This window comes from Muscardinus avellanarius (assembly GCF_963383645.1).
Source record: "Muscardinus avellanarius genome assembly, chromosome: 14".
NCBI lineage: Eukaryota > Metazoa > Chordata > Mammalia > Rodentia > Gliridae > Muscardinus > Muscardinus avellanarius.
Genome location: NC_137800.1, coordinates 88,934,570 through 88,953,647, shown reverse-complemented (window position 1 = coordinate 88,953,647; position 19,078 = coordinate 88,934,570). Strand labels below are relative to the sequence as shown.

At 56.7% G+C, this 19,078-nt stretch overlaps 2 protein-coding genes across 3 annotated transcripts; both read right to left on the bottom strand.

The window, feature by feature from the left end:
- Positions 1-9: 9 nt before the first annotated feature.
- Positions 10-8,260, bottom strand: CFB (complement factor B; the record flags this gene model as incomplete). The annotated part of the gene is made up of 18 exons (XM_080710158.1): positions 10-165; positions 365-414; positions 483-615; positions 701-801; positions 940-1,016; positions 1,096-1,249; positions 1,399-1,516; positions 1,599-1,696; positions 2,160-2,297; positions 2,369-2,470; positions 2,690-2,821; positions 3,095-3,233; positions 4,418-4,554; positions 4,637-4,738; positions 6,033-6,206; positions 6,303-6,488; positions 7,895-8,125; positions 8,197-8,260. 18 exons carry the CDS (start codon positions 8,258-8,260, stop codon positions 10-12), a joined length of 2,292 nt encoding a protein of 763 aa, XP_080566284.1.
- Positions 8,261-8,958: 698 nt separating this feature from the next.
- On the bottom strand, positions 8,959-19,037 carry C2 (complement C2; the record flags this gene model as incomplete). Of its 2 annotated transcripts, XM_080710030.1 has the most annotated exons (18): positions 8,959-9,135; positions 9,241-9,290; positions 9,408-9,534; positions 9,640-9,731; positions 9,842-9,918; positions 10,017-10,182; positions 10,297-10,408; positions 10,510-10,604; positions 10,701-10,841; positions 12,525-12,614; positions 14,392-14,532; positions 15,156-15,294; positions 16,364-16,497; positions 16,628-16,726; positions 16,799-16,972; positions 17,584-17,769; positions 18,585-18,803; positions 18,947-19,037. In XM_080710030.1, 18 exons carry the CDS (start codon positions 19,035-19,037, stop codon positions 8,959-8,961), a joined length of 2,310 nt encoding a protein of 769 aa, XP_080566156.1. The 2 variants fall into 2 exon arrangements, with proteins under 2 accessions (XP_080566156.1, XP_080566157.1); XM_080710031.1 differs by lacking the exons at positions 17,584-17,769; positions 18,585-18,803 and having other exon boundaries at positions 18,947-18,992.
- Positions 19,038-19,078: the final 41 nt, after the last annotated feature.

Below are 19,078 nucleotides of genomic sequence, written 5' to 3'. Positions count from 1 at the left end.
GGAAACCCCTCATAGGAAACCCAGACCCTCATCTTTGAGCTTCTCCTTGAGCCAGGGCAGCACTTGGAAGAGGTTGACGTGGAAGTCCCGGGCATGAGCAGGAGCCTGCTGTTGCCGCCTCTGGTTTTTGCAAACGTCCACTACTCCCCAGCTGATGACGCCAACCTGCGGAGGTGAGGGGGTGCCGTGAACCATTTGTAGCGTCTTCCCAAGGCCGGGAAGCATGGCCGTTCCGATGGATCTGAGCTCACCCTGAGGCCAGAGGCTGGGCTGACCTAGCTGAACCCCGTCCTGCGGCACGCAGGCCTGACTCGCCCTCAGCCCCACTGGGCAGCTCCCCGCCCATAGGAAAGGGAGCGCTCACCTGAATGAAGCGACTCCTCTTGTGGATGATGAGAGGGCCGCCGGAGTCACCTGCAGGAGAGAGGAGCTGTAGGGAAGGACCGCTGGCCTCGGGGCCAGCACAGCCAGACTGCTCTCACCTTTGCAAGTGTTGGGGTCGTCATAGGGCTGCACCCCTCCGGTGCAGAGGAACCTGGGGGTGACCACCTCAGAGACGGCCTTGACTTTGTTGTAGCCTGGAGCGTACAGGGCGTCTCTCTCACAGCTGGCTTTCTGTAGGGGGACGTGAGGAAGGAGGGTTCTGATCACAGCTGGCGAGGGAGGCCAGGCCCAGAGGACTTTGGCGCCCCGCCCTCACCTTATCTCCATTCTTGATGTACACCTCCTTCCGAGTCAGCTTCTTCTCCTCCTCGGAGACAAACAGAGCTTTGACATCCTTGGCTGGGAGCAGCTCTTCCTCTGCACAAGTGGACAGCTGGGTCACTCGGCTGCCCCACCACCTCCCCCTCACCTGTCACCTAGCCGCTCCCATCACAGCTCTCTCCTGCCCCGCCGGTCCCCGAAGCCTCTTCCCTCTGCTACCAGGGCACGCCTTACTGTGTTGCTGGCACGTGGCTGTCGGAGGAAGCCGCAGCGCTCGAGTCGATCCCTCGGTGCAGGGCAGGCAGATGGGCCTGTGCCACAGGGGACAGTCAGGACTGCGCGGCCCGCCGCGCCCCCGCCCCAGCACCTCGGGGACCCAGGCGCACGCACCGGACAGTCTGGCCGTATGTCAGCTTTTTCTTGAGCTTGACCAGGGCGACGTCATAGTCGTAAAATTCAGGGATTCCTTCTGCCTTCTTGCCGTTGATGTTGTAGTCGGGGTGAAATAGGACTTCTTCTATCTCCAGGTCCTGCCTCTTCCCTCCTGAGGGGGGTGGGGGGAGTGGGTACCGCTTCTCTGTGGGCTGCCTCTGGCCCGGTGTCATCCCGACTTCTGGGCTCCCCCATCCCTGAGGGGCGGCCCCCAGGTCAGGTGGGGAGGAAGGGGAGCTCGGGTCTGTCTGGCATCCTTACCCACGTTGACCTTGATCGAGTGCTTCTGGTCTTCCACTGTGAAGCAGTGGGCTGCTGTCAGCACGAAGTACTCAGACACCACAGCCCCCATGCAGTTCTCGTGTCCCTTCAGGGGGCGCTGGGAGCAGAATGGGGGCTCAGCCTTTGTGAGCCATTGTCTAATGCGAGCACCTCACCCTTCCTGTCCCCCACCTGCTCACCGTAACGGAGATCTTGGCCTGCCACGGTTGCCTGTGGTGATCAGTGCCCTGCCTGTGCTCCCAAACCATGCCGCAGAGCCCCAGGGACTCGGATTCATCTGGCAGAAGGGAGAGAGTCAGCGCTGAAGGCCAGGGACACTTTGTCCCCAAGTGGCACTAGCCCTCTCTGGAGGAGGCCCTTCATGTCTAGGGAGGGCAGAGGCCACGAGGAAGAAAGGGGCCAGGCCCTCGCTTCCTTGCTATGAGGCAGAGAACTTGTCGTGCAGTGGGAAGGACTTGGGACCGAGCTCAGAGGCCTGGCTGCGTTCAGGCCAGCTCTGTGGCTGGCTCACTGTCCCTTGGCCTCAGTTTCCACATCTAGAAAGATCTGGATCTCTGAAGTTGCTCAGGGTTCTGTGCTAAGACCAGGAAGAAGACAACTCCAGGAAACTTGTCAGGGGCACTTGTCATGGAGCGGAGGAATGAAAGCCTGCCAGGTCGCTGGGCTTTGGGAGCAGAGGAGACAAGCAACTTCGGGTGGGAGGGTCCTGACAGCCCCGTGCCCATAGCTCTTGTACCCACCAATCATCTGGAAGAAGACATCCTCCAGGTGCTCCATGTCCTTGACCTTGAACACGTGCTGCTCGTTGTCCTTCTTGGAAGCCAAAGCATTGATGTTTACTTGGTCCACCATAGGCCCAACCCCGAACACATACACATCTGAGAAAAGAAAAACAGGATGAGGACCCTGGCCCTGAGAGCAGGCTGCCGGGCCCGGACAGGCCACTCACCCAGGTAGTCCTCCCTCGGGTTTTTGCGATCCCGGCCAATGTCCAACAAGTCCCGGATCTCATCTATGACAATGACTGGGTCCCCGCCCATGTTATACAGTCCTGCAGAGCAGAAGGAATGGGGTCAGAGAAGGTGCGCAGGCGCAGCAGATGCAGGAGGGCTCTGGGGTGGCGCTGACAGGCCACCGAGGGCCTTGGGGAGAAAGGCCCCTCCTGGTGAAGGGTCAGGAAGGCTCAGCAGCTCCCCGACTCGTTCCAGTGCCCACGGGAACCGGCCCCACACTGGTGCGGGAGGCAGGGGCTGGGCAGGAGGAGGCTGACCGTCGGTCATGAGGATGATGACGTGTCGTGTGCGGTTCCAGCCTTCCGGGGGCGCTTCCCCTGCCCAGCCCATCATGCTGTACACGGCCTGGAGGGCCCGCTTGGTGTTAGTCCCTGTCTTCAGCTTGTGGTCTGCAGGGGGGAGAGCAGTCACCACCTCATCTGGCCTTCGAGCCACCCTTGAGCCCCAGGGACCTGTCACTACCGAAGCCTCACATTCTTCAACTGTCATCCATTGACTTCCGGTGACCACACCTCCCAGGGCCCTGCTGCCTGGCGACCCTGCCATCCAGCCTGAGCTGTAGACAGGTGCCCCCCAAGCCCTCCACATGGTGGCTCTGCCCCCTCCCTGCAACACCCTGGGCCTCAGCTCGCTGGCCCAGAGGCCCCTGCCCAGCCTCTGACCTTCATAACTGACTTTATTGAGCTGCTCTGTGACCCAGTCTGCATCGCTGCTCCTCTCCTCTGACACTCTGACCACGATCTTGGGCTCCGTGGCGTATGTCACCAGACCGTACCGCGGCCTTACCCCATAGCTAGCAATCTGTGGGTGAGAGGAGCCAGGTCACGGCACCAGGAGTGGGGTCCTGTGCTTAGAGAACTTTACTGGAACAGGGAAGGCCATAGTCAGCTCAAGGGCTGCAGCTCACAGAGGAGGCTCTGAAACACCAAGATACCACTTCAAATAAGTAGGGAAGCCAGAGCCAAGTAGGGTGGTGGTTGCCTGTAAGACCAGTAGCTTGTGAGGCCGAGACAGGAGGATTGCAGGTTCAAGGCCAGCCTCCTCAATGGAGTGAGACTCAGCAACCCAGTGAGACCAGATCAAAATAAAAATAAGGAGCCGGGCGCGGTGGCGCACACTTGTAATCCCAGCATTCAGGAGGCTGAGAACGGAGGATCACGGTTCAAGGACAGCCTCAGCTACTTAGGCATTTTGCAGCTCAGTGAGACCCAGTTTCAAAATAAAGAATAAAAATAGGACAGGGGGCGTAGCTCAGAGGTCGAATGCCGCTGGGTTCCATCCCCAGACCTGCAAAACAATATTAACAGGGCTGGAGATGTAGCTTGAAGGTAGAATGCCCCTGAGTCCAATCTCCAGAACCACACACAAAAAAGAAGGGGGTTGGGGCACAGCTCAGAAGTAGAATGCCTCTGGGTTTGATCTCTAGTGCAAAAAGCAGAAAAGAAAGAAAGGACATTGCTGGGCATGGTGGCACACGCTTGTAATCCCAGTACTTGACCAGGTGTGGTGGCACACACTTGTAATTCCAGCATTTGGAAGGCTGAGACAGGAGGATTGTGGTTTGAGGACAGCCTCGGCTACTACTCAGTGAGGCCCTGTTTCAAAATAAAGAATAAATAGAACTAGGGGGTGTAGCTCGGAGGTAGAATACCCCTGGGTCCCATCCCCACTACAGAAAGAAAAGAAGGAAGGAAGGAAAATCCCAGTACTTGGGAGGCTAAGACAAGATCACAGATTCGAGGCCAGCCTCGGCAATTTCAGGAGACCGTCAGCACCTTAGCGAGACCTTGTTTCAGAATAAAAAGCCACTGGGCGTGTAGCTCGGAGATAGAATGCCCCTGGGTTCTGTCCCCAGTACCGAAAAGGGGGAGCACATAACAGGACCTGGAGGTTTTCTGGGACCTACAGTTCCAAGGGGCTGGGGGGCGCCAGGGGGTGGCGAGACGCAATCAGGATCCCCGCATGCAGGACAGCGGGCACGCTACCTTCTCGATTAAGGCGGTGAGACACCGCTTGGCCCCTGTGAAGTTGCTGGCCCCGATGCTGTCCGATCCATCCAGCACCAAGTAAATGTTCATGGAGCCGGCGGGGTCCAGGATGATCCTCCGCTTCTGTTGCTCCCCTAGGTGCCAGCAGAGAGGCTCAGCTCCAGGGCGCGGGGTTCTCCTCCCTCCCCCACCCTCCCCAAGTCCCGGCCCGCACACCTGGGCTGTGCCCGTCCTCGGCATCCACCCCTTCTATGGTCTCTGTCAGAGAAGACAGGAAGGCCTCGGCCACCTCTTGCGGGGTGTCATACATGAAGGAGTCTAGGAGGGGAGAAGGCCAGTCACATGTCTAGGGTCAAGGATGGATGGACTTCCAGGGCAGGAAGGGTGCAGAGAGAACGCTCAGCTGGTGTGGTGGCACACACCTGTAATCCAGTACCCGGGAGGCTGAGACGGGAGGGTTGCAGGCTTGAGGCTGAGACAGGATGGTAGGCTTGAGACCAGCCTCCCTCTGCAATTTAGGGAGGGCTACTGCAACTTAGCAAAACACTGTTTCCAAATAAAAAGTAAAACAAGCTGCCAGGTGTGGTGGTACGTGCCTATAATCCCAGTACTTGGGAGGCTGAGACAGGGAGACTGAAGGTTCGAGGACGGCCTCAGCAAGAAGTGAGACTCTCATCAACCTAGTGAGACCCTGTTTCAAAAGAAAAACAAAAAAGGCTGGGGGTGTAGCCTGGATGTAGAATGGACTCAACCCCAGCACCACAAAAAATAAATAAGGAAAAATAGGAGCAAGGTGTGGCGGCGCACACTTATAATCCCAGTCTACAAGGATCGCAGGTTTGAGGCCAGCTGAGACAGGAGGATTTCAGGTTTGTGGTCAGCCTCAGCAACTTAGGCCCTCTGCAACCTAGTGAGTCCCTCTTTCCAAATAAAAAAATAAAATAGGGCTGGGGGTGTAGCTTAGAGGTAGAATGCCCCTGGGTTCAATCTCTAGTAAGAGAGAGGAAGGCAGGGAGGGAGGATGGATGGATGGATGGATGGATGGATGGATGGATGGATGAGCAGCCAACTATGGTGACACATGCTCATAATCCTGTACTTGGGAGGCCGAGACAAGGGGATCACAGGTTTGAAGCCAGCCTCAGCAGCTTAGTGAGACCCTGTTTCCAGATAAGAAATAAAATAGGTCTTGGGGTGTGGCCCAGAGGTAGAAAGCCCCTGGTTTCCATTCCCAGTACCATTAAAAAGAAAAAGAAATAGAAGCCAGGCATGGTGGTGCACGCTTGTAATCCCAGCATTTGGGAAACTGAGGCAAGAAAATTTGGGTTTGAGGCCAGCCTTAGCTACTTAATGAGACCCTTTGCAACTCAGTGAGACGCTGTTTCAAAATAAAGAATAAAAAATAGGGCTGGGGCATAGCTCAGAAGTAGAATATCCCTGGCTTCCATCCCCAGTACCACCAAAAAAAAAAAAAAAAGGAAAGGGAAGAGTGGGCAGGGAAAAGTGTTTGGAAGACGTGCAGGAGCGGGGCTAACGTGAGGCGAAGACAGTGCCCGGCGCGGGCACGGCAGCACGGACAGCAGACCCCGAGTGGGTGCGGGTCAAGGCTCACCTTGGCAGGACGGCTCTGTCCCACTCCAAGAGCCGCCCTCCTGGCATCTCCGCTGCTGGGAGCCGCGCAGGGTAAGCCCCCGGCTGCAGTGGTAGGTGACGGTGTCCTCCAGGCGGTACTGGGTGCCCACCTTCCTCGTACCAATGGGGATGCCCGGGTTGGGGCAGTACCCCGCTGCAGAGGCACAAGATGCCGAGGTGAGCGACGGTCTGAGGCCCAGGGGACAGGGCCTTCGGGAGAGGGGAGGTCACGGGGCGGGCGTGGCCTCACCGCCATCGTCACAGACCGCCGTGTGCCCATCCCAGCGGCCGTTTGCTTGGCAGGTGCGATTGGCGGAGCCGCGGAGAACGTAGCCATGGTAGCACTGGAACGAGATCTCGTCGCTCACGTTGTAATGGGGAGAACTGGGCCAGTAGTGCCCGTTCTCAAAGTCCTGTGGTCTCGGGCAGCGAATTGCTTTGGGGAAAAGGACAAACAGAAGTCGTCAAGAGGGAAGGGATGCTTCCTGGTGTCAGAGGCCCTATCGCCACTCCCCGTGCGTGAGTGTGTGTGTGTGTGTGTGTGTGTGTGTGTGTGTGTGTGTGTTTGCTGGGATTAAAACCCAGGGACATTCTACCTCTCTGCTGCACCCCCAACCCTTGTTTATTCTGAAACAGGCTCTCTCTAGCAAAGTTGCCAAGGCTGGCCTCACGCCTGCAATCCTCCTGCCTCAGCCTCCCAAGTACTGGGATGACAGGCATTCACCACTGCACCCAGCACAACTCTCCCTCCTTCCCTCCCTCCCTTTCTTTCTTTCTTTCATTCTTTCTCCTTCTTCTTCTACCTCTGAGCTACACCCCCAGCCCTATTTTTTTTTTTTTTTTTTTTTTGGTGGTACTGAAACCCAGGGGCCTTCTACCTCCAGGCTACACTCCCAGACCTATTTTACATTTTATTTGGAAACTGGGTCTGTTAAGCCAGCCAAGGCTGGCTTCGAATCTGTGCGATCCCCCTGTCTCAGCCTTTGTGCACCACCACAGCGGGCCCCAGCCCTTTTTTTTTTTTTTTTTCTTTTTTAGCAGTACTGGGGACAGAACCCAGGGGCATTCCACCTCCAAGCTACACCCCCAGCCCTATGTTTTAGTCTTTTATTTTTTGAAACAGGGTCTCACTGAGTTGCAAAGGGCCTCTCTAAGTAGCTGAGGCTGTCCTCGAACCTGGATCCTTCTGTCTCAGCTTCCCAAATGTGGCGCCACCACGTCCAGCTTCGTTCTCTTTTCTCTTCTTTTCTTTTTTTTTTTTTCAGTACTGGGGATGGGACCCAGGGGCATTCTACCTCTAAGCAACACTCCCAGCCATATATTTTATTCTTTATTTTGAAACAGAGTCTCACTAAGTTGCAGAGGGCCTAAGTAGCTGAGGCTGCCGGCAAACCACGATCCTCCTGTCCCTGGCCCCAAGGTACTGGGATTATAAGCATATGCCACCATGACCGGCTTCCAATTTTATTTCTTATTCAGAAACAGGGTCTCACTAGGTTACTGAGAGCCTCACTAAGTTGCCAAGGCTGGCTTTGAACCTGCGATCCTCCAGTGTGTCTCTCAAGTAGTGGGATAAGAAGCGTGCGCCACCGTGCCCCACACAGATCCCATTTCTGAGTGTTCTCTTCACCACCAGAGCTGCCCAACATGGCAAAAGTTCAAAGGTGAGCTCTGCCGCCTCCCCGCTTCTCACCTGCACCCCTAGAGCTGTTCCGGCTCCTGGTCAACCCAACAGCCGGCCTCCTGGTCTCAACCCAGCTCTGAGCTCAGCCAAGGGCCTGGACTCGGCCCCCACCTGCCCCACCACACCCCCATCCATCACCCGCACGCGCTGCCTCGAACCTCTGCACTCTGCCTTCTTGACAATCTTTTGGTCTCGAGTCTGCAAGGCGCTCCAGGACCCCGTGGACTTGCAGGTTCGAGTCTGCACCGGGTACGGGTAGAAGCCAGAAGGACACAGGTATTCCAAGGTGCGGCCATCTTGGAGAAGTTGGAAGGAGCCGCCTTTGATCTCTATCCCCTCCAAAGAGCAGGAGCCTTTGGTCTGGGCCAGCAAGGGAGTTGTATTCACACCTATAGAGAGAAGCTGGTGAAACCTGGAGGGATGCCGGGGCGGCAGGCGGCGGGAGGGGAGCCTCGCTTACCTCCAGACAAGAGGCCCAGGACCAAGGGTACCAGGCAGAGTGGGGGGCTGAGATGGCGCCCCATGGCGATGGGAGGCAGGAGAGAAGCTGGACTGGGGTCCAGAGGGCTTCCTCAGGCTCCTTCGGTGTACTGCCCGGCTCAGTGTCCAGGCTGGAACTCCAGACCCGAGCCTAGCACTCCCCTCCCACTGGCCGAGAGCCTTTTATGCAATCCTCTCTGGCACCTGCGGCAGGTCCTGCCTGCCCTGCGCACCACTTTCCGGGAACACTCAATCAGGAGGGCCCCCCCACCGAGCTGCCTAGGAAAGAAACAGAAACTATACAAGCCCCACCCACCCGGGCTGCCCAAGGCCCAGGACACTCCCTCCGTGTTTCCCCTCCGCCCCCCACCCTCCCCAACAGCCCTGACCACCCCAGCGAGGCACCAGGGACAGGTCCCAGCCCGCTGCCCTGTTGATGGTTGGTCATGGGGCAGAGTCCAGCGCTGTTTGTCCAGCCGGGTCTCTGACCTTCCTGGAATCAACCCTCCAGGCAAAGAGACAGAAGGATGAGGAAATCAGGGATTTTTATTAATTTCATAACTTGGAAATTCCATGGGAAAGTGAGACCACGCCACGATTCAAGGGGGAGGGAGGGGCAGACACGCTGCAGGCGCGGCCCTGGGGACCTTCCTGCGGGCCACAGGGCCTGAGCGTGGACCAGGAGGGAGGCGACTGGAGTGAAGGCAGGTCCAGGTGACAGACCAAAGAGTCATGGCCAGGATTAGAGGGGCAGGAAGTGCAGGACCCCTTCTAGGTGCTGCCTCAGCCAGGGCTGCATCCGGAAGACATTGATGTGGAAGTCTCGGGGCGGCGGGACCCCCCGGGGAGCCTTTCTCCGGACATTTTTGTTGGCGGCACCAAAACAGGGGTCATAAAGGCCCCAGCTTATCAGGCCCACCTGGAAGAGAGGAGAGAAGAGAACGGGTGGTCCCCCAGAGGCCTCCCTCTCCTTGCAGCTGGGCTGAGACCCCGTAGCCCCGCCCCCGCATCCCCCCCTCTTCACCTGGAAAAACCTGAATCTGCGCTCCAGAAAAACCGCGCCCCCAGATTCTCCTGGGACAAGAGGGTCAAGAGTCAGTGTCATGGGGGCCACGCGCGGTGTTCTGGTATGCCGGCTGGCCGTGGGGATGGGGCGCTCCCTGGGGAAGCCCGGGCTTGGGGAGCAATCACCTTTACAGGGACTGTCATCGTCCTGGGTCCCACTGCACAGGAACTGATCGGTCGCCACCTCTCTGACGTCTGTCAACTTCGGGAACGTTTTCTTGTTTTGGGAGACAACCTCGATGCAGCTTGTCCTCTGTGGTGGGGGTGGAGCAAGAAGGATGGACGAGCTGCCGGGCTGGAGGTGGAAGAGCCACCTGCCAGGAGCTGCCCGGGGACCGCTGGGACCTCAGAACCTCACCTCCTTCCCGGTCTTGAGTTTCATGTTCAGCTTGCTCCCGTTCAAGGCCACAAAGTGAGCAGGAATGCTCTGCTGGTTCAGAAGCTCGGTCTCTGCCACGGAGGGGAAGGGGATGCTGGTGCGGCCCCTTGCCAGTCCCCGGTAACGCCACACCCCCAGGCGCTGGCCCCAGCTCTCCTGAACCCTCAGCCTCGGTGCTCACCGTGGTCCCGGCAGGTGCTGCCCGGGGGTCTCCGCAGAGCCACATTGGCCTCCTTGGTGCAGGGCAGGCAGATGGGCCTGGGGAGAAGGGGCGGCGTCACACAGACCCACCCTCCGCAGCCCCTGGGGAGCCTCCGGAGCCCTGCAGGGCGCCCTCCCGCCGCAGCCCCGGTCACCGGGCATGCGTGGACATTTTCACTTTCCGAGCCAGCTTCAGCAGGGCGATGTCATCGCCGTAGAACTCCAGGATGCCCTGGTCCTTCTTGGCATGGAGGTCAAACCCCAGGGAGATCACTGCCTTCTCCACATGAAACTCTTTGCCCCACTGGGAATCGGGATGCCCTGGGAACAATAAGGCGGGTGAGGCTGGACCAGGGCTCTAAAGCCGCCGGGGCTGGGGACGGGCCGTGGGAGCTCCGGCCTCAGGATCTGAGCCCGGCGAAGCGCCGGCCTTACCCACGTAGACCCTCCACAGCGAGTGGTTCTGAGAACTGTAGAAGCAGTGAGCCGCCGTGAGGACCCACTGGTCAGAGATGAGGGCCCCCCGACAGCTTTCCAGGACGTTGGGCTGCGGGGGACAAGGGCCATTCAGGGACGCCATGTCTCTGGCCTGTGGCTGCTCTTACTTCTGGTTCCAAGCCCCATCCTTCTTACCCCCCCCCCCCGTACCTTAATAGTGACATGCCAGGGGGTCCTCTCCTGGTTCGAGGCATTGGCGGACATGTTTCCCACCCCGCAGATGGTGTCTGTGAACTTGGAGACATCTGCGGGCCGAGATTGGGTGGGGAAGGAGGCCCACAGTGGACGCCTTGCCCGCCACCCCCCGCACCCCACCCACCCCACTCCCCCGAGCCGCTCACCCAGCATGTGTTCAAAGACCTGCTGCACCGCGGCCGCGTCCTGCAGGATGAAGGCGTGCCTCTCGCCGTCCTTCTTGGATGCCAGCTCGTTCAGCTCCTTCCAGTCCACCTCCAGCTCACCCACCCCGATGGCGTAGATGTCTGGCGGGGAGGAGGCCAATCACCAACCCTGTGGCGGAGGGCGCCCCAAGGGAGAGAGGCTGGAAGGGACCTCCCAGAGCTGCCCGCCCCTCACCTCCGCGGGTCCGACATCGTTTCTCATGCTGTGTTTCCTCCCACCCCCGGCTGCTTGCTCCCAGGACAGACGGAGCCCAGCCTCCTGTTCAGTCCTAGAGCACCTGCTTAGCATGCGTGAGCCCTGGGATCAGTTTCATCAATGCAAAAAATTATTTATTTATTTATTTTGCAGTACTGGGGATGGAACCCAGGGCCTTTCTATCTCCGAACTATACCCCCCAGCCCTATTTTTTATTCCTTATTTTGAAATAGGGTCTCACTGAGTTGCGAAGGGCCTCACTAAGTAGCTGAGGCTGTCCGCTAACCGCGATCCTCCTGTCTCAGCCTCCCAAATGCTGGGATTACGCGCATGTTTTCATGTTTTAATAAGGCTAGGCGTGGTGCTGCACGCTTGTAATCCCAGCATTCGGGAGGCTGAGACAGGAGGATCACAGTTAGTGGACAGCCTCAGCTACTTAGTGAGGCCCTTCGCAACTCAGTGAGACCTTGTTTCAAAATAAAGAATAAGCCGGGCGTGGTGGCGCACGCTTGTAATCCCAGCATTCGGGAGGCTGAGACCAGAGGATCGCGGTTCGCGGACAGCCTCAGCTACTTAGTGAGGCCCTCTGCAACTCAGTAAGACCTGGTTTCAAAATTAAGAATAAAAAGTAGGGCAGGGGGTGTAGCTCGGAGGTCGAATGCCCCTGAGTTCCATCCCTAGACCCGCAAAAAAAAAAAAAAAAAAAAGAATAAAAAATAGGGTTGGGGGTGTAGTTCAGAGGTAGAATGCCTCTGGGTTCCATCCCCAGTACCGCAGGGGGGGAAAAAACATCTTTCCTTTCCTTGTGAGTGTCTCTCGCCAAAATGCTTCTGAGGTAATAGGTCACTGCAATTGTGTATACCCTGAATCTGGGAGAGGGTTCCTTCGAAGGCTATTAAGTGTGGTAACTAAGTAACTTCTCCAGCTGCTAAAAGAGGAAGAACAGGGACTGTCCCTGCAAAGAACCCGGGCTCCTTCTTCCTGGAAAGTTTCCTGAAACCTGAGATTTGGTGAAGACCACAAAGATGATGATGGCGGTGCCCAACTTTTTTTTTTTTTTTTTTTTTTTTTTTTTTGCGGTACTGGGGATGGAACCCAGGGGCATTCTACCTCCGAGCTACATCTCCAGCCCTATTTTTTCTTCTTTATTTGGAAACAGGGTCACACCGAGTTGCAGAGGGCTTCACTAAGTAGCTGAGGCTGGCTGCGAACCGCGATCCTCCTGTCTCAGCCTCCCGAATGCTGGGATTACAAGCGCGCGCCACCACGCCCGGCTTTAATTAAAGTTCATTTTATGGCTAACATAAAATGCTACGTCCCGTCTGTCTGAGCACCTCCCCCTATTGCCTGAGAGGCAGGCCCTGGTACAAATGAAAATAAAATGTCATCTTTATGACGCCCAAGTGGAGACCCTGAGCTGCTTAACTCGGACCGTTCCCACGATACTCAGCCTCTCTCACATAAAACTGCAGAGTGAAGCCCTGGGCCAGAGCCAAGGCTCCCTGGAGCCCTGCAGGGGCCCTGTCCACCCCAGGATGGCACACCTGGGGCAGGCGGTGGACACCCACCCAGGTAGTCGTTTCTGTTCTGGTCAACGTTCACGATCTCCCTGATCTCGTTAATCGCTGGCATGGGAGAGCCGCCCATATTGGACTTTCCTAGAACAGAGAAAGAAAAGAATTACCCATTTTGGTGGGTTTCAGGATTCCCCGTAAACGTTCAGCCTGGGAACCTCAACAAAACCACTTCAAGCCGGGCGTGGTGGTGCACGCTTGTAACCCAGTATTTGGGAGGCTGAGACAGGAGGATTGCAGGTTAGAGGACAGCTTCAGCATGTGGTAAGACTCTCATCAACCAAGTGACACCCTTTTTTTGTTTTGTTTTGTTTTTGTCGAACTGGGGATCCAACTTAGGGGAACTCTACCTCCAAGCTACACCTCCAGGTCCATTTAATTTCTATTTTAAACCTGAGTTGTGGAAGGCCTCACTCATTTGCTGAGGCTGGCCTCGAACCTGCGATCCTCCTGTCTCAGCCTGCCAAATACTGAGATTACAAACTGTGCCACCACCTCTGACACCAATGGGCTTTAAACATATATAAAACCCTTTGCTCAGCAGAATACTGGCTCCCCCCTAAAGACCCCTGTCCTCTCTAGGCGCTTCTACTCTGCTTCTCTCTGGCGGATCAGATGGACTTTGGGGAAAGGGGGCGTGTGATGGCTGGTGCGTGGCGGGGCTACTCTCAGGCAGTACCCGAATGCCCCGCTGGACCCCCGAGTCTGCCCAGGCCGCTGGGGGTGAGCGCCTCTCCACCTGCTACTTTAGAATAAACTTTCTACTTCTACTTTCCCAGTATATGCACATTTCATTCTTGGATTCCAAAAGACAAGGACCCAGTAAGAAACTCAGTATCACCAGTACTTGGAGACTGAAACGGGAGGATCGCAGGTTCAAAGCCGGCTTCAGCAACTTAGTGAAAACCTTAGTAATGGAGTGAGACCTTGTTTCGAAACAAACAAACAAAATTTAAAAAGATCTTCAAAAAGGACCGGGGAAGCTGGGCATGGTGGCGCACATTGTAATCCCAGCTTTCAGTAGCCTGAGACAGGAGGCTCGCAGTTCAAGACTACTTAAGTGAGGGCCTCTGCAAGTCAGTGAGACCCTGTTTCCAAATAAAGAATTAAAAAATATGGCCGGAGGTGTAGCTTGGTGATAGAATACCCCTGGGCTCCATCCTTAGTACCACAAAAAGAGAGGAAAAAAAAAAAAAAAAAAAAGAACTGGAGAAGCCGGGCGTGGTGGCACACGCTTGTCATCCCAGTATTTGGGAGGCTGAGATGGGAGGATTGCAAGTTTTCGGCCAGCCTCAGCAATTTAGTGAGGACCTCCGCAACTTAGCGAGACCTTGTTTCAAACTAAAAAATAAAATAGGAGCAGGGCATAGTGGTGCATGCTTGTAATCCCAGCATTTGAGAGGCTGAGACAGGAGAATCATGGTTCACAGACAGCCTCAGCTGCTTAGTGAGGCCCTTTGCAACTCAGTGAGACCCTGTTTTTAAATAAAGAATAAAAAAAAAATAGGGCTAGGGGTGTAGCTCGGAGGTGGAATGCCCCTGGGTTCCATCTCCAGTATTCAAAAAAAAAAAAAAAATATATATATATATATATAGATAGATAGATAGATAGATAGATATAATAAAAGAGAGCTGGGGGTATAGCTCAGAGGTAGAATGCCCCTGGGCTCCAGTCCCAGCCAAAAAAAAAAAGAAAAAGAAAAAGGAAAGAGGAAGGAAGGAAGGAAGGAAGGAAGGAAGGAAAAAAGAAAGGAAGGAAGGGAAGGAAAGAGAGAAAAGGAACACTGAAGCTGGAAGCGGCCAGGGAGAAGGGCGCCGCTCCTCTGCAGGCCCGCGCTCCGCCCGCCATCCCAGGCCCCACCGTCCGTGAGGACGATGATGGCGTGGCGGATCTCCTGCCAGGCCGCGGTGTCCAGGCCCAGCCGGTGCATCTGGTTGTTCATCATGAAGTAGACACTGCGAAGCGCCTCGCAGGTGTTGGTCCCGGTTCCGTTTTCATGATCTGGATTGTACCAAAAGGAGAGACTGTGGGACACGTGCCACCCTCGCCTGGCACGGGAACACTCTTATTTCCTAACTGCTAGAAATGCAGGAGTTTGTGTTTTTGTGGCACTGGGGATGGAGCCTGGAGGCGCTCTACCCCGAGCTACGCTCTGGCCCTTTTTACTCGTTTGGTTTGGAAACACAGTCTCGGCTACACTGGTGAGGCCCGTCTCTAAGCGCCGTCCTGTCCCAGCCTCTCAGGCACTGGGATCACAGGCGGCGCCACCACACCGGGCTGGGCGACACTGCCGAGCCAGGAAGCCATCTGCGACTTGGCATCTGGAAGGAACAGGAGACCTGAGCCCTGCATTTGGACTTCAGCCACGAGTTGGGGGAAGCGGGGACTCCCCACCACGCCCCAGAGCTCCTGAGGCTCCGTGTGTGTGTGTGTGTGTGTGTGTGTGTGTGTGTGTGTGTGTGTGTGTCTGTCTGTCTGTCTGTCTCTTTTTCTCCTCCTGCTCCTCTTCCTCTTCCCCTTCCTCCCTCCTCCTCCTCCTCCTCTCTCTCTCTCCCTCTCTCTCTCCTGTCCGGCCCCTGCCCTCGGGCACCGAGTCCCCTCCTCGTGCCCGCGGTGGCGCACACCTTTATAGTTGGCGTTCTCCAGACTGTAGAGCACTTCGGTCACATCGCGGGATTTGTCACTCAGGATGGACATGAGGGTTTTGGGCTTTGAGGCAAAGGTGATGATGGCGACGCTGACATTGATCTCAAAGCTGAAGACCTGATGAGGAGGCCGGGGGGAGGTGGGTGAGGGCGAAGCCAAGGGGGCCGGACCGCAGCTCCGGGGGAGCAGGAGCCTGACATTTGCTGAGCGCCTGCCTGCGCCCCCCCCCCCCTCTCTCTCTCTCTCTCTCTCTCTCTCTCTCTCTCTCTCTCTCTCTCTCGGCATTGAACCCAGAAGCATTCTATTTCCGTGCGACCCCCCAGTCCTTCCTTCTTATTCTGAATCCTAGTCTCACTAAGCTGCTGGAAGGTCTTGCCAAATTGCTGGGGCTGAGGCTGAGGCCGGGCACAGTGGCACAAACTCGTCATCCTAGTACTTGGGAGGCTGAGACAGGAGGATCGCAAGTTCACAGCCAGCCTTAGCTACTTTATGAGGCCCTCTACTACTTAATGAGACCCTGTTCCAAAAGAGAGGATTAAAAAATAGGGCCAGAAACTGGGCGTGGTGGCGCACGCTTGTAATCCCAGCATTTGGGAGGCTGGGACCTGAAGATCACGGTTCGAGGACAGCCCAAGCTACTTAGTGAGGCCCTCCGCAACTCAGTGAGACCCTGTTTCAAAATGAAGAATAAAAAAATAAGGCAGGGGATGTAGCTTGGAGGTAGAATGCCCTTGGGTACCATCCCTAGTACTGCAAATATAAATAAATAAATAAATAAATAAATAAACAAATAAATAAATAAATTGCTGAGGCTGGCCTCGAACCTGCACTCCTCCTGTCTCAGCCTCTGGGGTACTGGGATTACAGGCACACGCCACCACACCTGCTGGCCTCGGACATCTTTGGCACTTAGCATGCAGCACAGAGCCTGGCACGCAGCAAGTGCCCAAAGGGGGTTGCGGGGTGACAAAGAGCATCGTCTAATTGGACCCCTGCTTCCTGCAGGGCGCTCCTACAATGTGGGAAGGCTTCTAAGAGGAGGTCTATCTGTCTTTTCTCTTTTTCTCCTCCTGCTCCTCTTCCCCCGTGAGCCCTGTGGGCTGTGAGCTGGACTCAGGGCAGGGGGGAAGCGAGCACCCGCGGGAGCCCGGGAGGCCTCATCCGCCGGCGGGTCCTAGTTCCTGACCCTGTCCACCATGAGGGAGGAGCTGTTCTTGAAGGTCTCAAAGTTCTCCTTCGAGACACTCTGAGAGGAATCCAGCAGCAGGTAGAGGTTCAGGTGACCCGAGCGCTGGATTTGGATTTTACGGGCCAGGTTTTCTGCAGAAAGGAGCAAGGGAGGAGGGCTCAGATGCCCACCCCCTTCCTGTGGCCTTGAGGATGGAGGCCAGCCTCCCTGCCTCCCATTGGAGGCTCCCTCCCTGCCCTGCTGCCCCCACCTCACACTCACCAGTCCTCTTCTGGGTGGGATTGGTGGCACCAAGCAGGTGAGCCAAGGAGGTGCCCAGGGCGGGGGCCACATCCTCGGGGAAGTCGTAGGAGTAGGGCTCTGTGGAAGGAAGCACAGGGGTCGGCCGGGGCCAGCGGGTGCGCGTCTGGGGAGGACCGTGCGGCTACTCACGGCGGCAGACGGGCTCCGTCCCGCTCCAGACCCCGGAGCTCTGGCACTCGCGCTGTGCGGACCCGGTCAGCACCAGCCTGGAGGAGCAGCGGTAGCTGACTTTGTCGCCAAGGCCAAAGCGGGAGCCTGTCCGCACCGCGCCCACCGAAGTGCCGGGGTTGGGGCAGTGTCCGGCTGCGAGAGAACAAAGGCCCAGTGCCGTGAGGCCTGGCCAAGTGCACAGGTAACCCCAGGCTTTGGGAGGCTGAGATGGGAGGACTGAGGGATTGAAGCAGCCTCAGCAACTTAGTGAAACTGTCTTTTTTTTTTTTTTTTTGAGGTACTGGGGATGAAACCCAGGGGCATTTTACCTTTGAACTACACCCCCAGCCCTCTTTTTTTATTCTTTATTTTGAAACAGGGTCTCACTGAGTTCACAAAGGGTCTCACTCAGTAGCTGAGGCTGGCTTCAAACCTGTGTGATCCTCCTGTCTCCGCCTCCCAAGTACTGGGATTACAAGCGTGTACCACCACCCCGGCTGAGAACCTATTTCAAAATAAGAAAATCGGGCTGGGGGTTCAATCCCCAGTATAAAAAATAAATAAATATGTTTAAAAGAAGAAGATCTGGACAGACTGGACGAGCCAGCCTCCCTGCAGGACCCGTAGATCCTCACTTAGCCAAATTCAGTAATATTATTGGGGCCCCCAAACACCAGTCCCCTGTCCCCATTGGTGCGCCTGGACACCTTAGACTAGGGTCTGCGAGGAGACCGGCCCACGCGGCTCCCGGGCGGAGCGCTCACCCCCGTTGTCACACACGGCCGTCTCCCCATCCCACATGGCGTTGGGGCGACAGTACCGCACCGGCGAGCCCCGCAGCGTGAAGCCGTCCTCACACTGGAAGGTCAGGTTGCTGCCCACCCGGTAGCAGCTCAGCCGTGGGGTGTACATGCCATTCTCAAAGGTGATGGGGACCGGACAGCAAACAGCTGGAGGGAGAGAGAGGGGGGAACCGAGATGGACCGCGAGCCCGGCGTGACGCGGACACCTGTCATCCCAGTACGTGGGAGGCTGAGACAGGAGAATTGCAGGTTTGCGGCCAGCCTCAGCAACCCAGCAAGGCCCTCCATCACTTAGTAAGACCCTGTTTCCAAAAAAACCCCAAACAAACAGGGATTTGTTCAACTCTCAGCACTGCAAAATTAAAAAGAGAGAGGGAGGGAGGGAGGGAGGGGGAGAGAGAGAGAGAGAGAGAGAGAGAGAGAGAGAGAGAGAGAGAGAGGAAGAAAAAATTAAGGAAAAATCTTGCTATATTAAGCAATTACTGCTCTTGATCCTGCAATCCTCTTGTCTCAGCCTCCCAAGCACTGGGATTACAAACTTGCACCACCACGCCCGGCTCTTTGTGGTTAGGGGGTTGAGCCCAGGGACATTCTATCTCTGACCTATAGCCCCAGCCCTATTTTTTAGTCCTTATTTTGAAACAGGGTCTCAGTAAATTAGGGAGGGCCTCCCAGGTACTGGGATTACAAGTGTGCCCCACTGCGCCCGCCTCTATTTTTCTGTTTCTGAAACAGAGTCTTGCTAGGTTGCTGAGGCTGTCCTCAAACCTGCGATCCTCTGGTCTCAGCCTCCCAAGTACTGAGGATGACAGGTGCCCGGGTCATTTCAAGTCTTTTCCAAAGCCCTCTGCAAGAGGCACTTGGCCCTCCCTCCCACGCCACCTAGTCAGGGTCAGCCCATCCCGAGAACATCCTAACAGAAGTCCTGCGCTGGCCCCTGCAGGTGTTCCTGGGAGCCTCACGTTTGCACTGGGCCTTAACGCGCCTGGTGAAGCTCTTGGAAATGGGCGTCTGCCACTGCCCGTTGCTCCTGCACAGCCGCGACGACACGGGGAACGGGTAGCTGCCCCGGGGGCAGGAGTAGGTGAGCAGGCTCCCGGGAGCCCAGCCATCGCTGAGGGTGAAGCTGCCGCCAGTGATGTCGACGTTCCGAGGACAGGAGATGGCCGTGGCTGCCAGGCCTGGGGCGCAGACACAGACGCAGCGCGGGGTGAAGGGGGAGAAGGAAGGCATGACTCAGAAAAAGGGCAGCAGAAGAGACCGTCCCTTGCCCGGGTGGGGGGAGGCCCCGGCCCCGGCCCCCACCGGCTCCCCTGCCTCCTACCTGGCCACAAGGGCAGCAGGCACAGTGCAACCATCAGTGGGTCCATGGTGTCCACCCAGGCAGGAGAGCCGGGCCGGAGGGAACTGGTCATCTGACTTCCCGAAAACAGCTGGCTTCAGTCGTTGCTAGAGA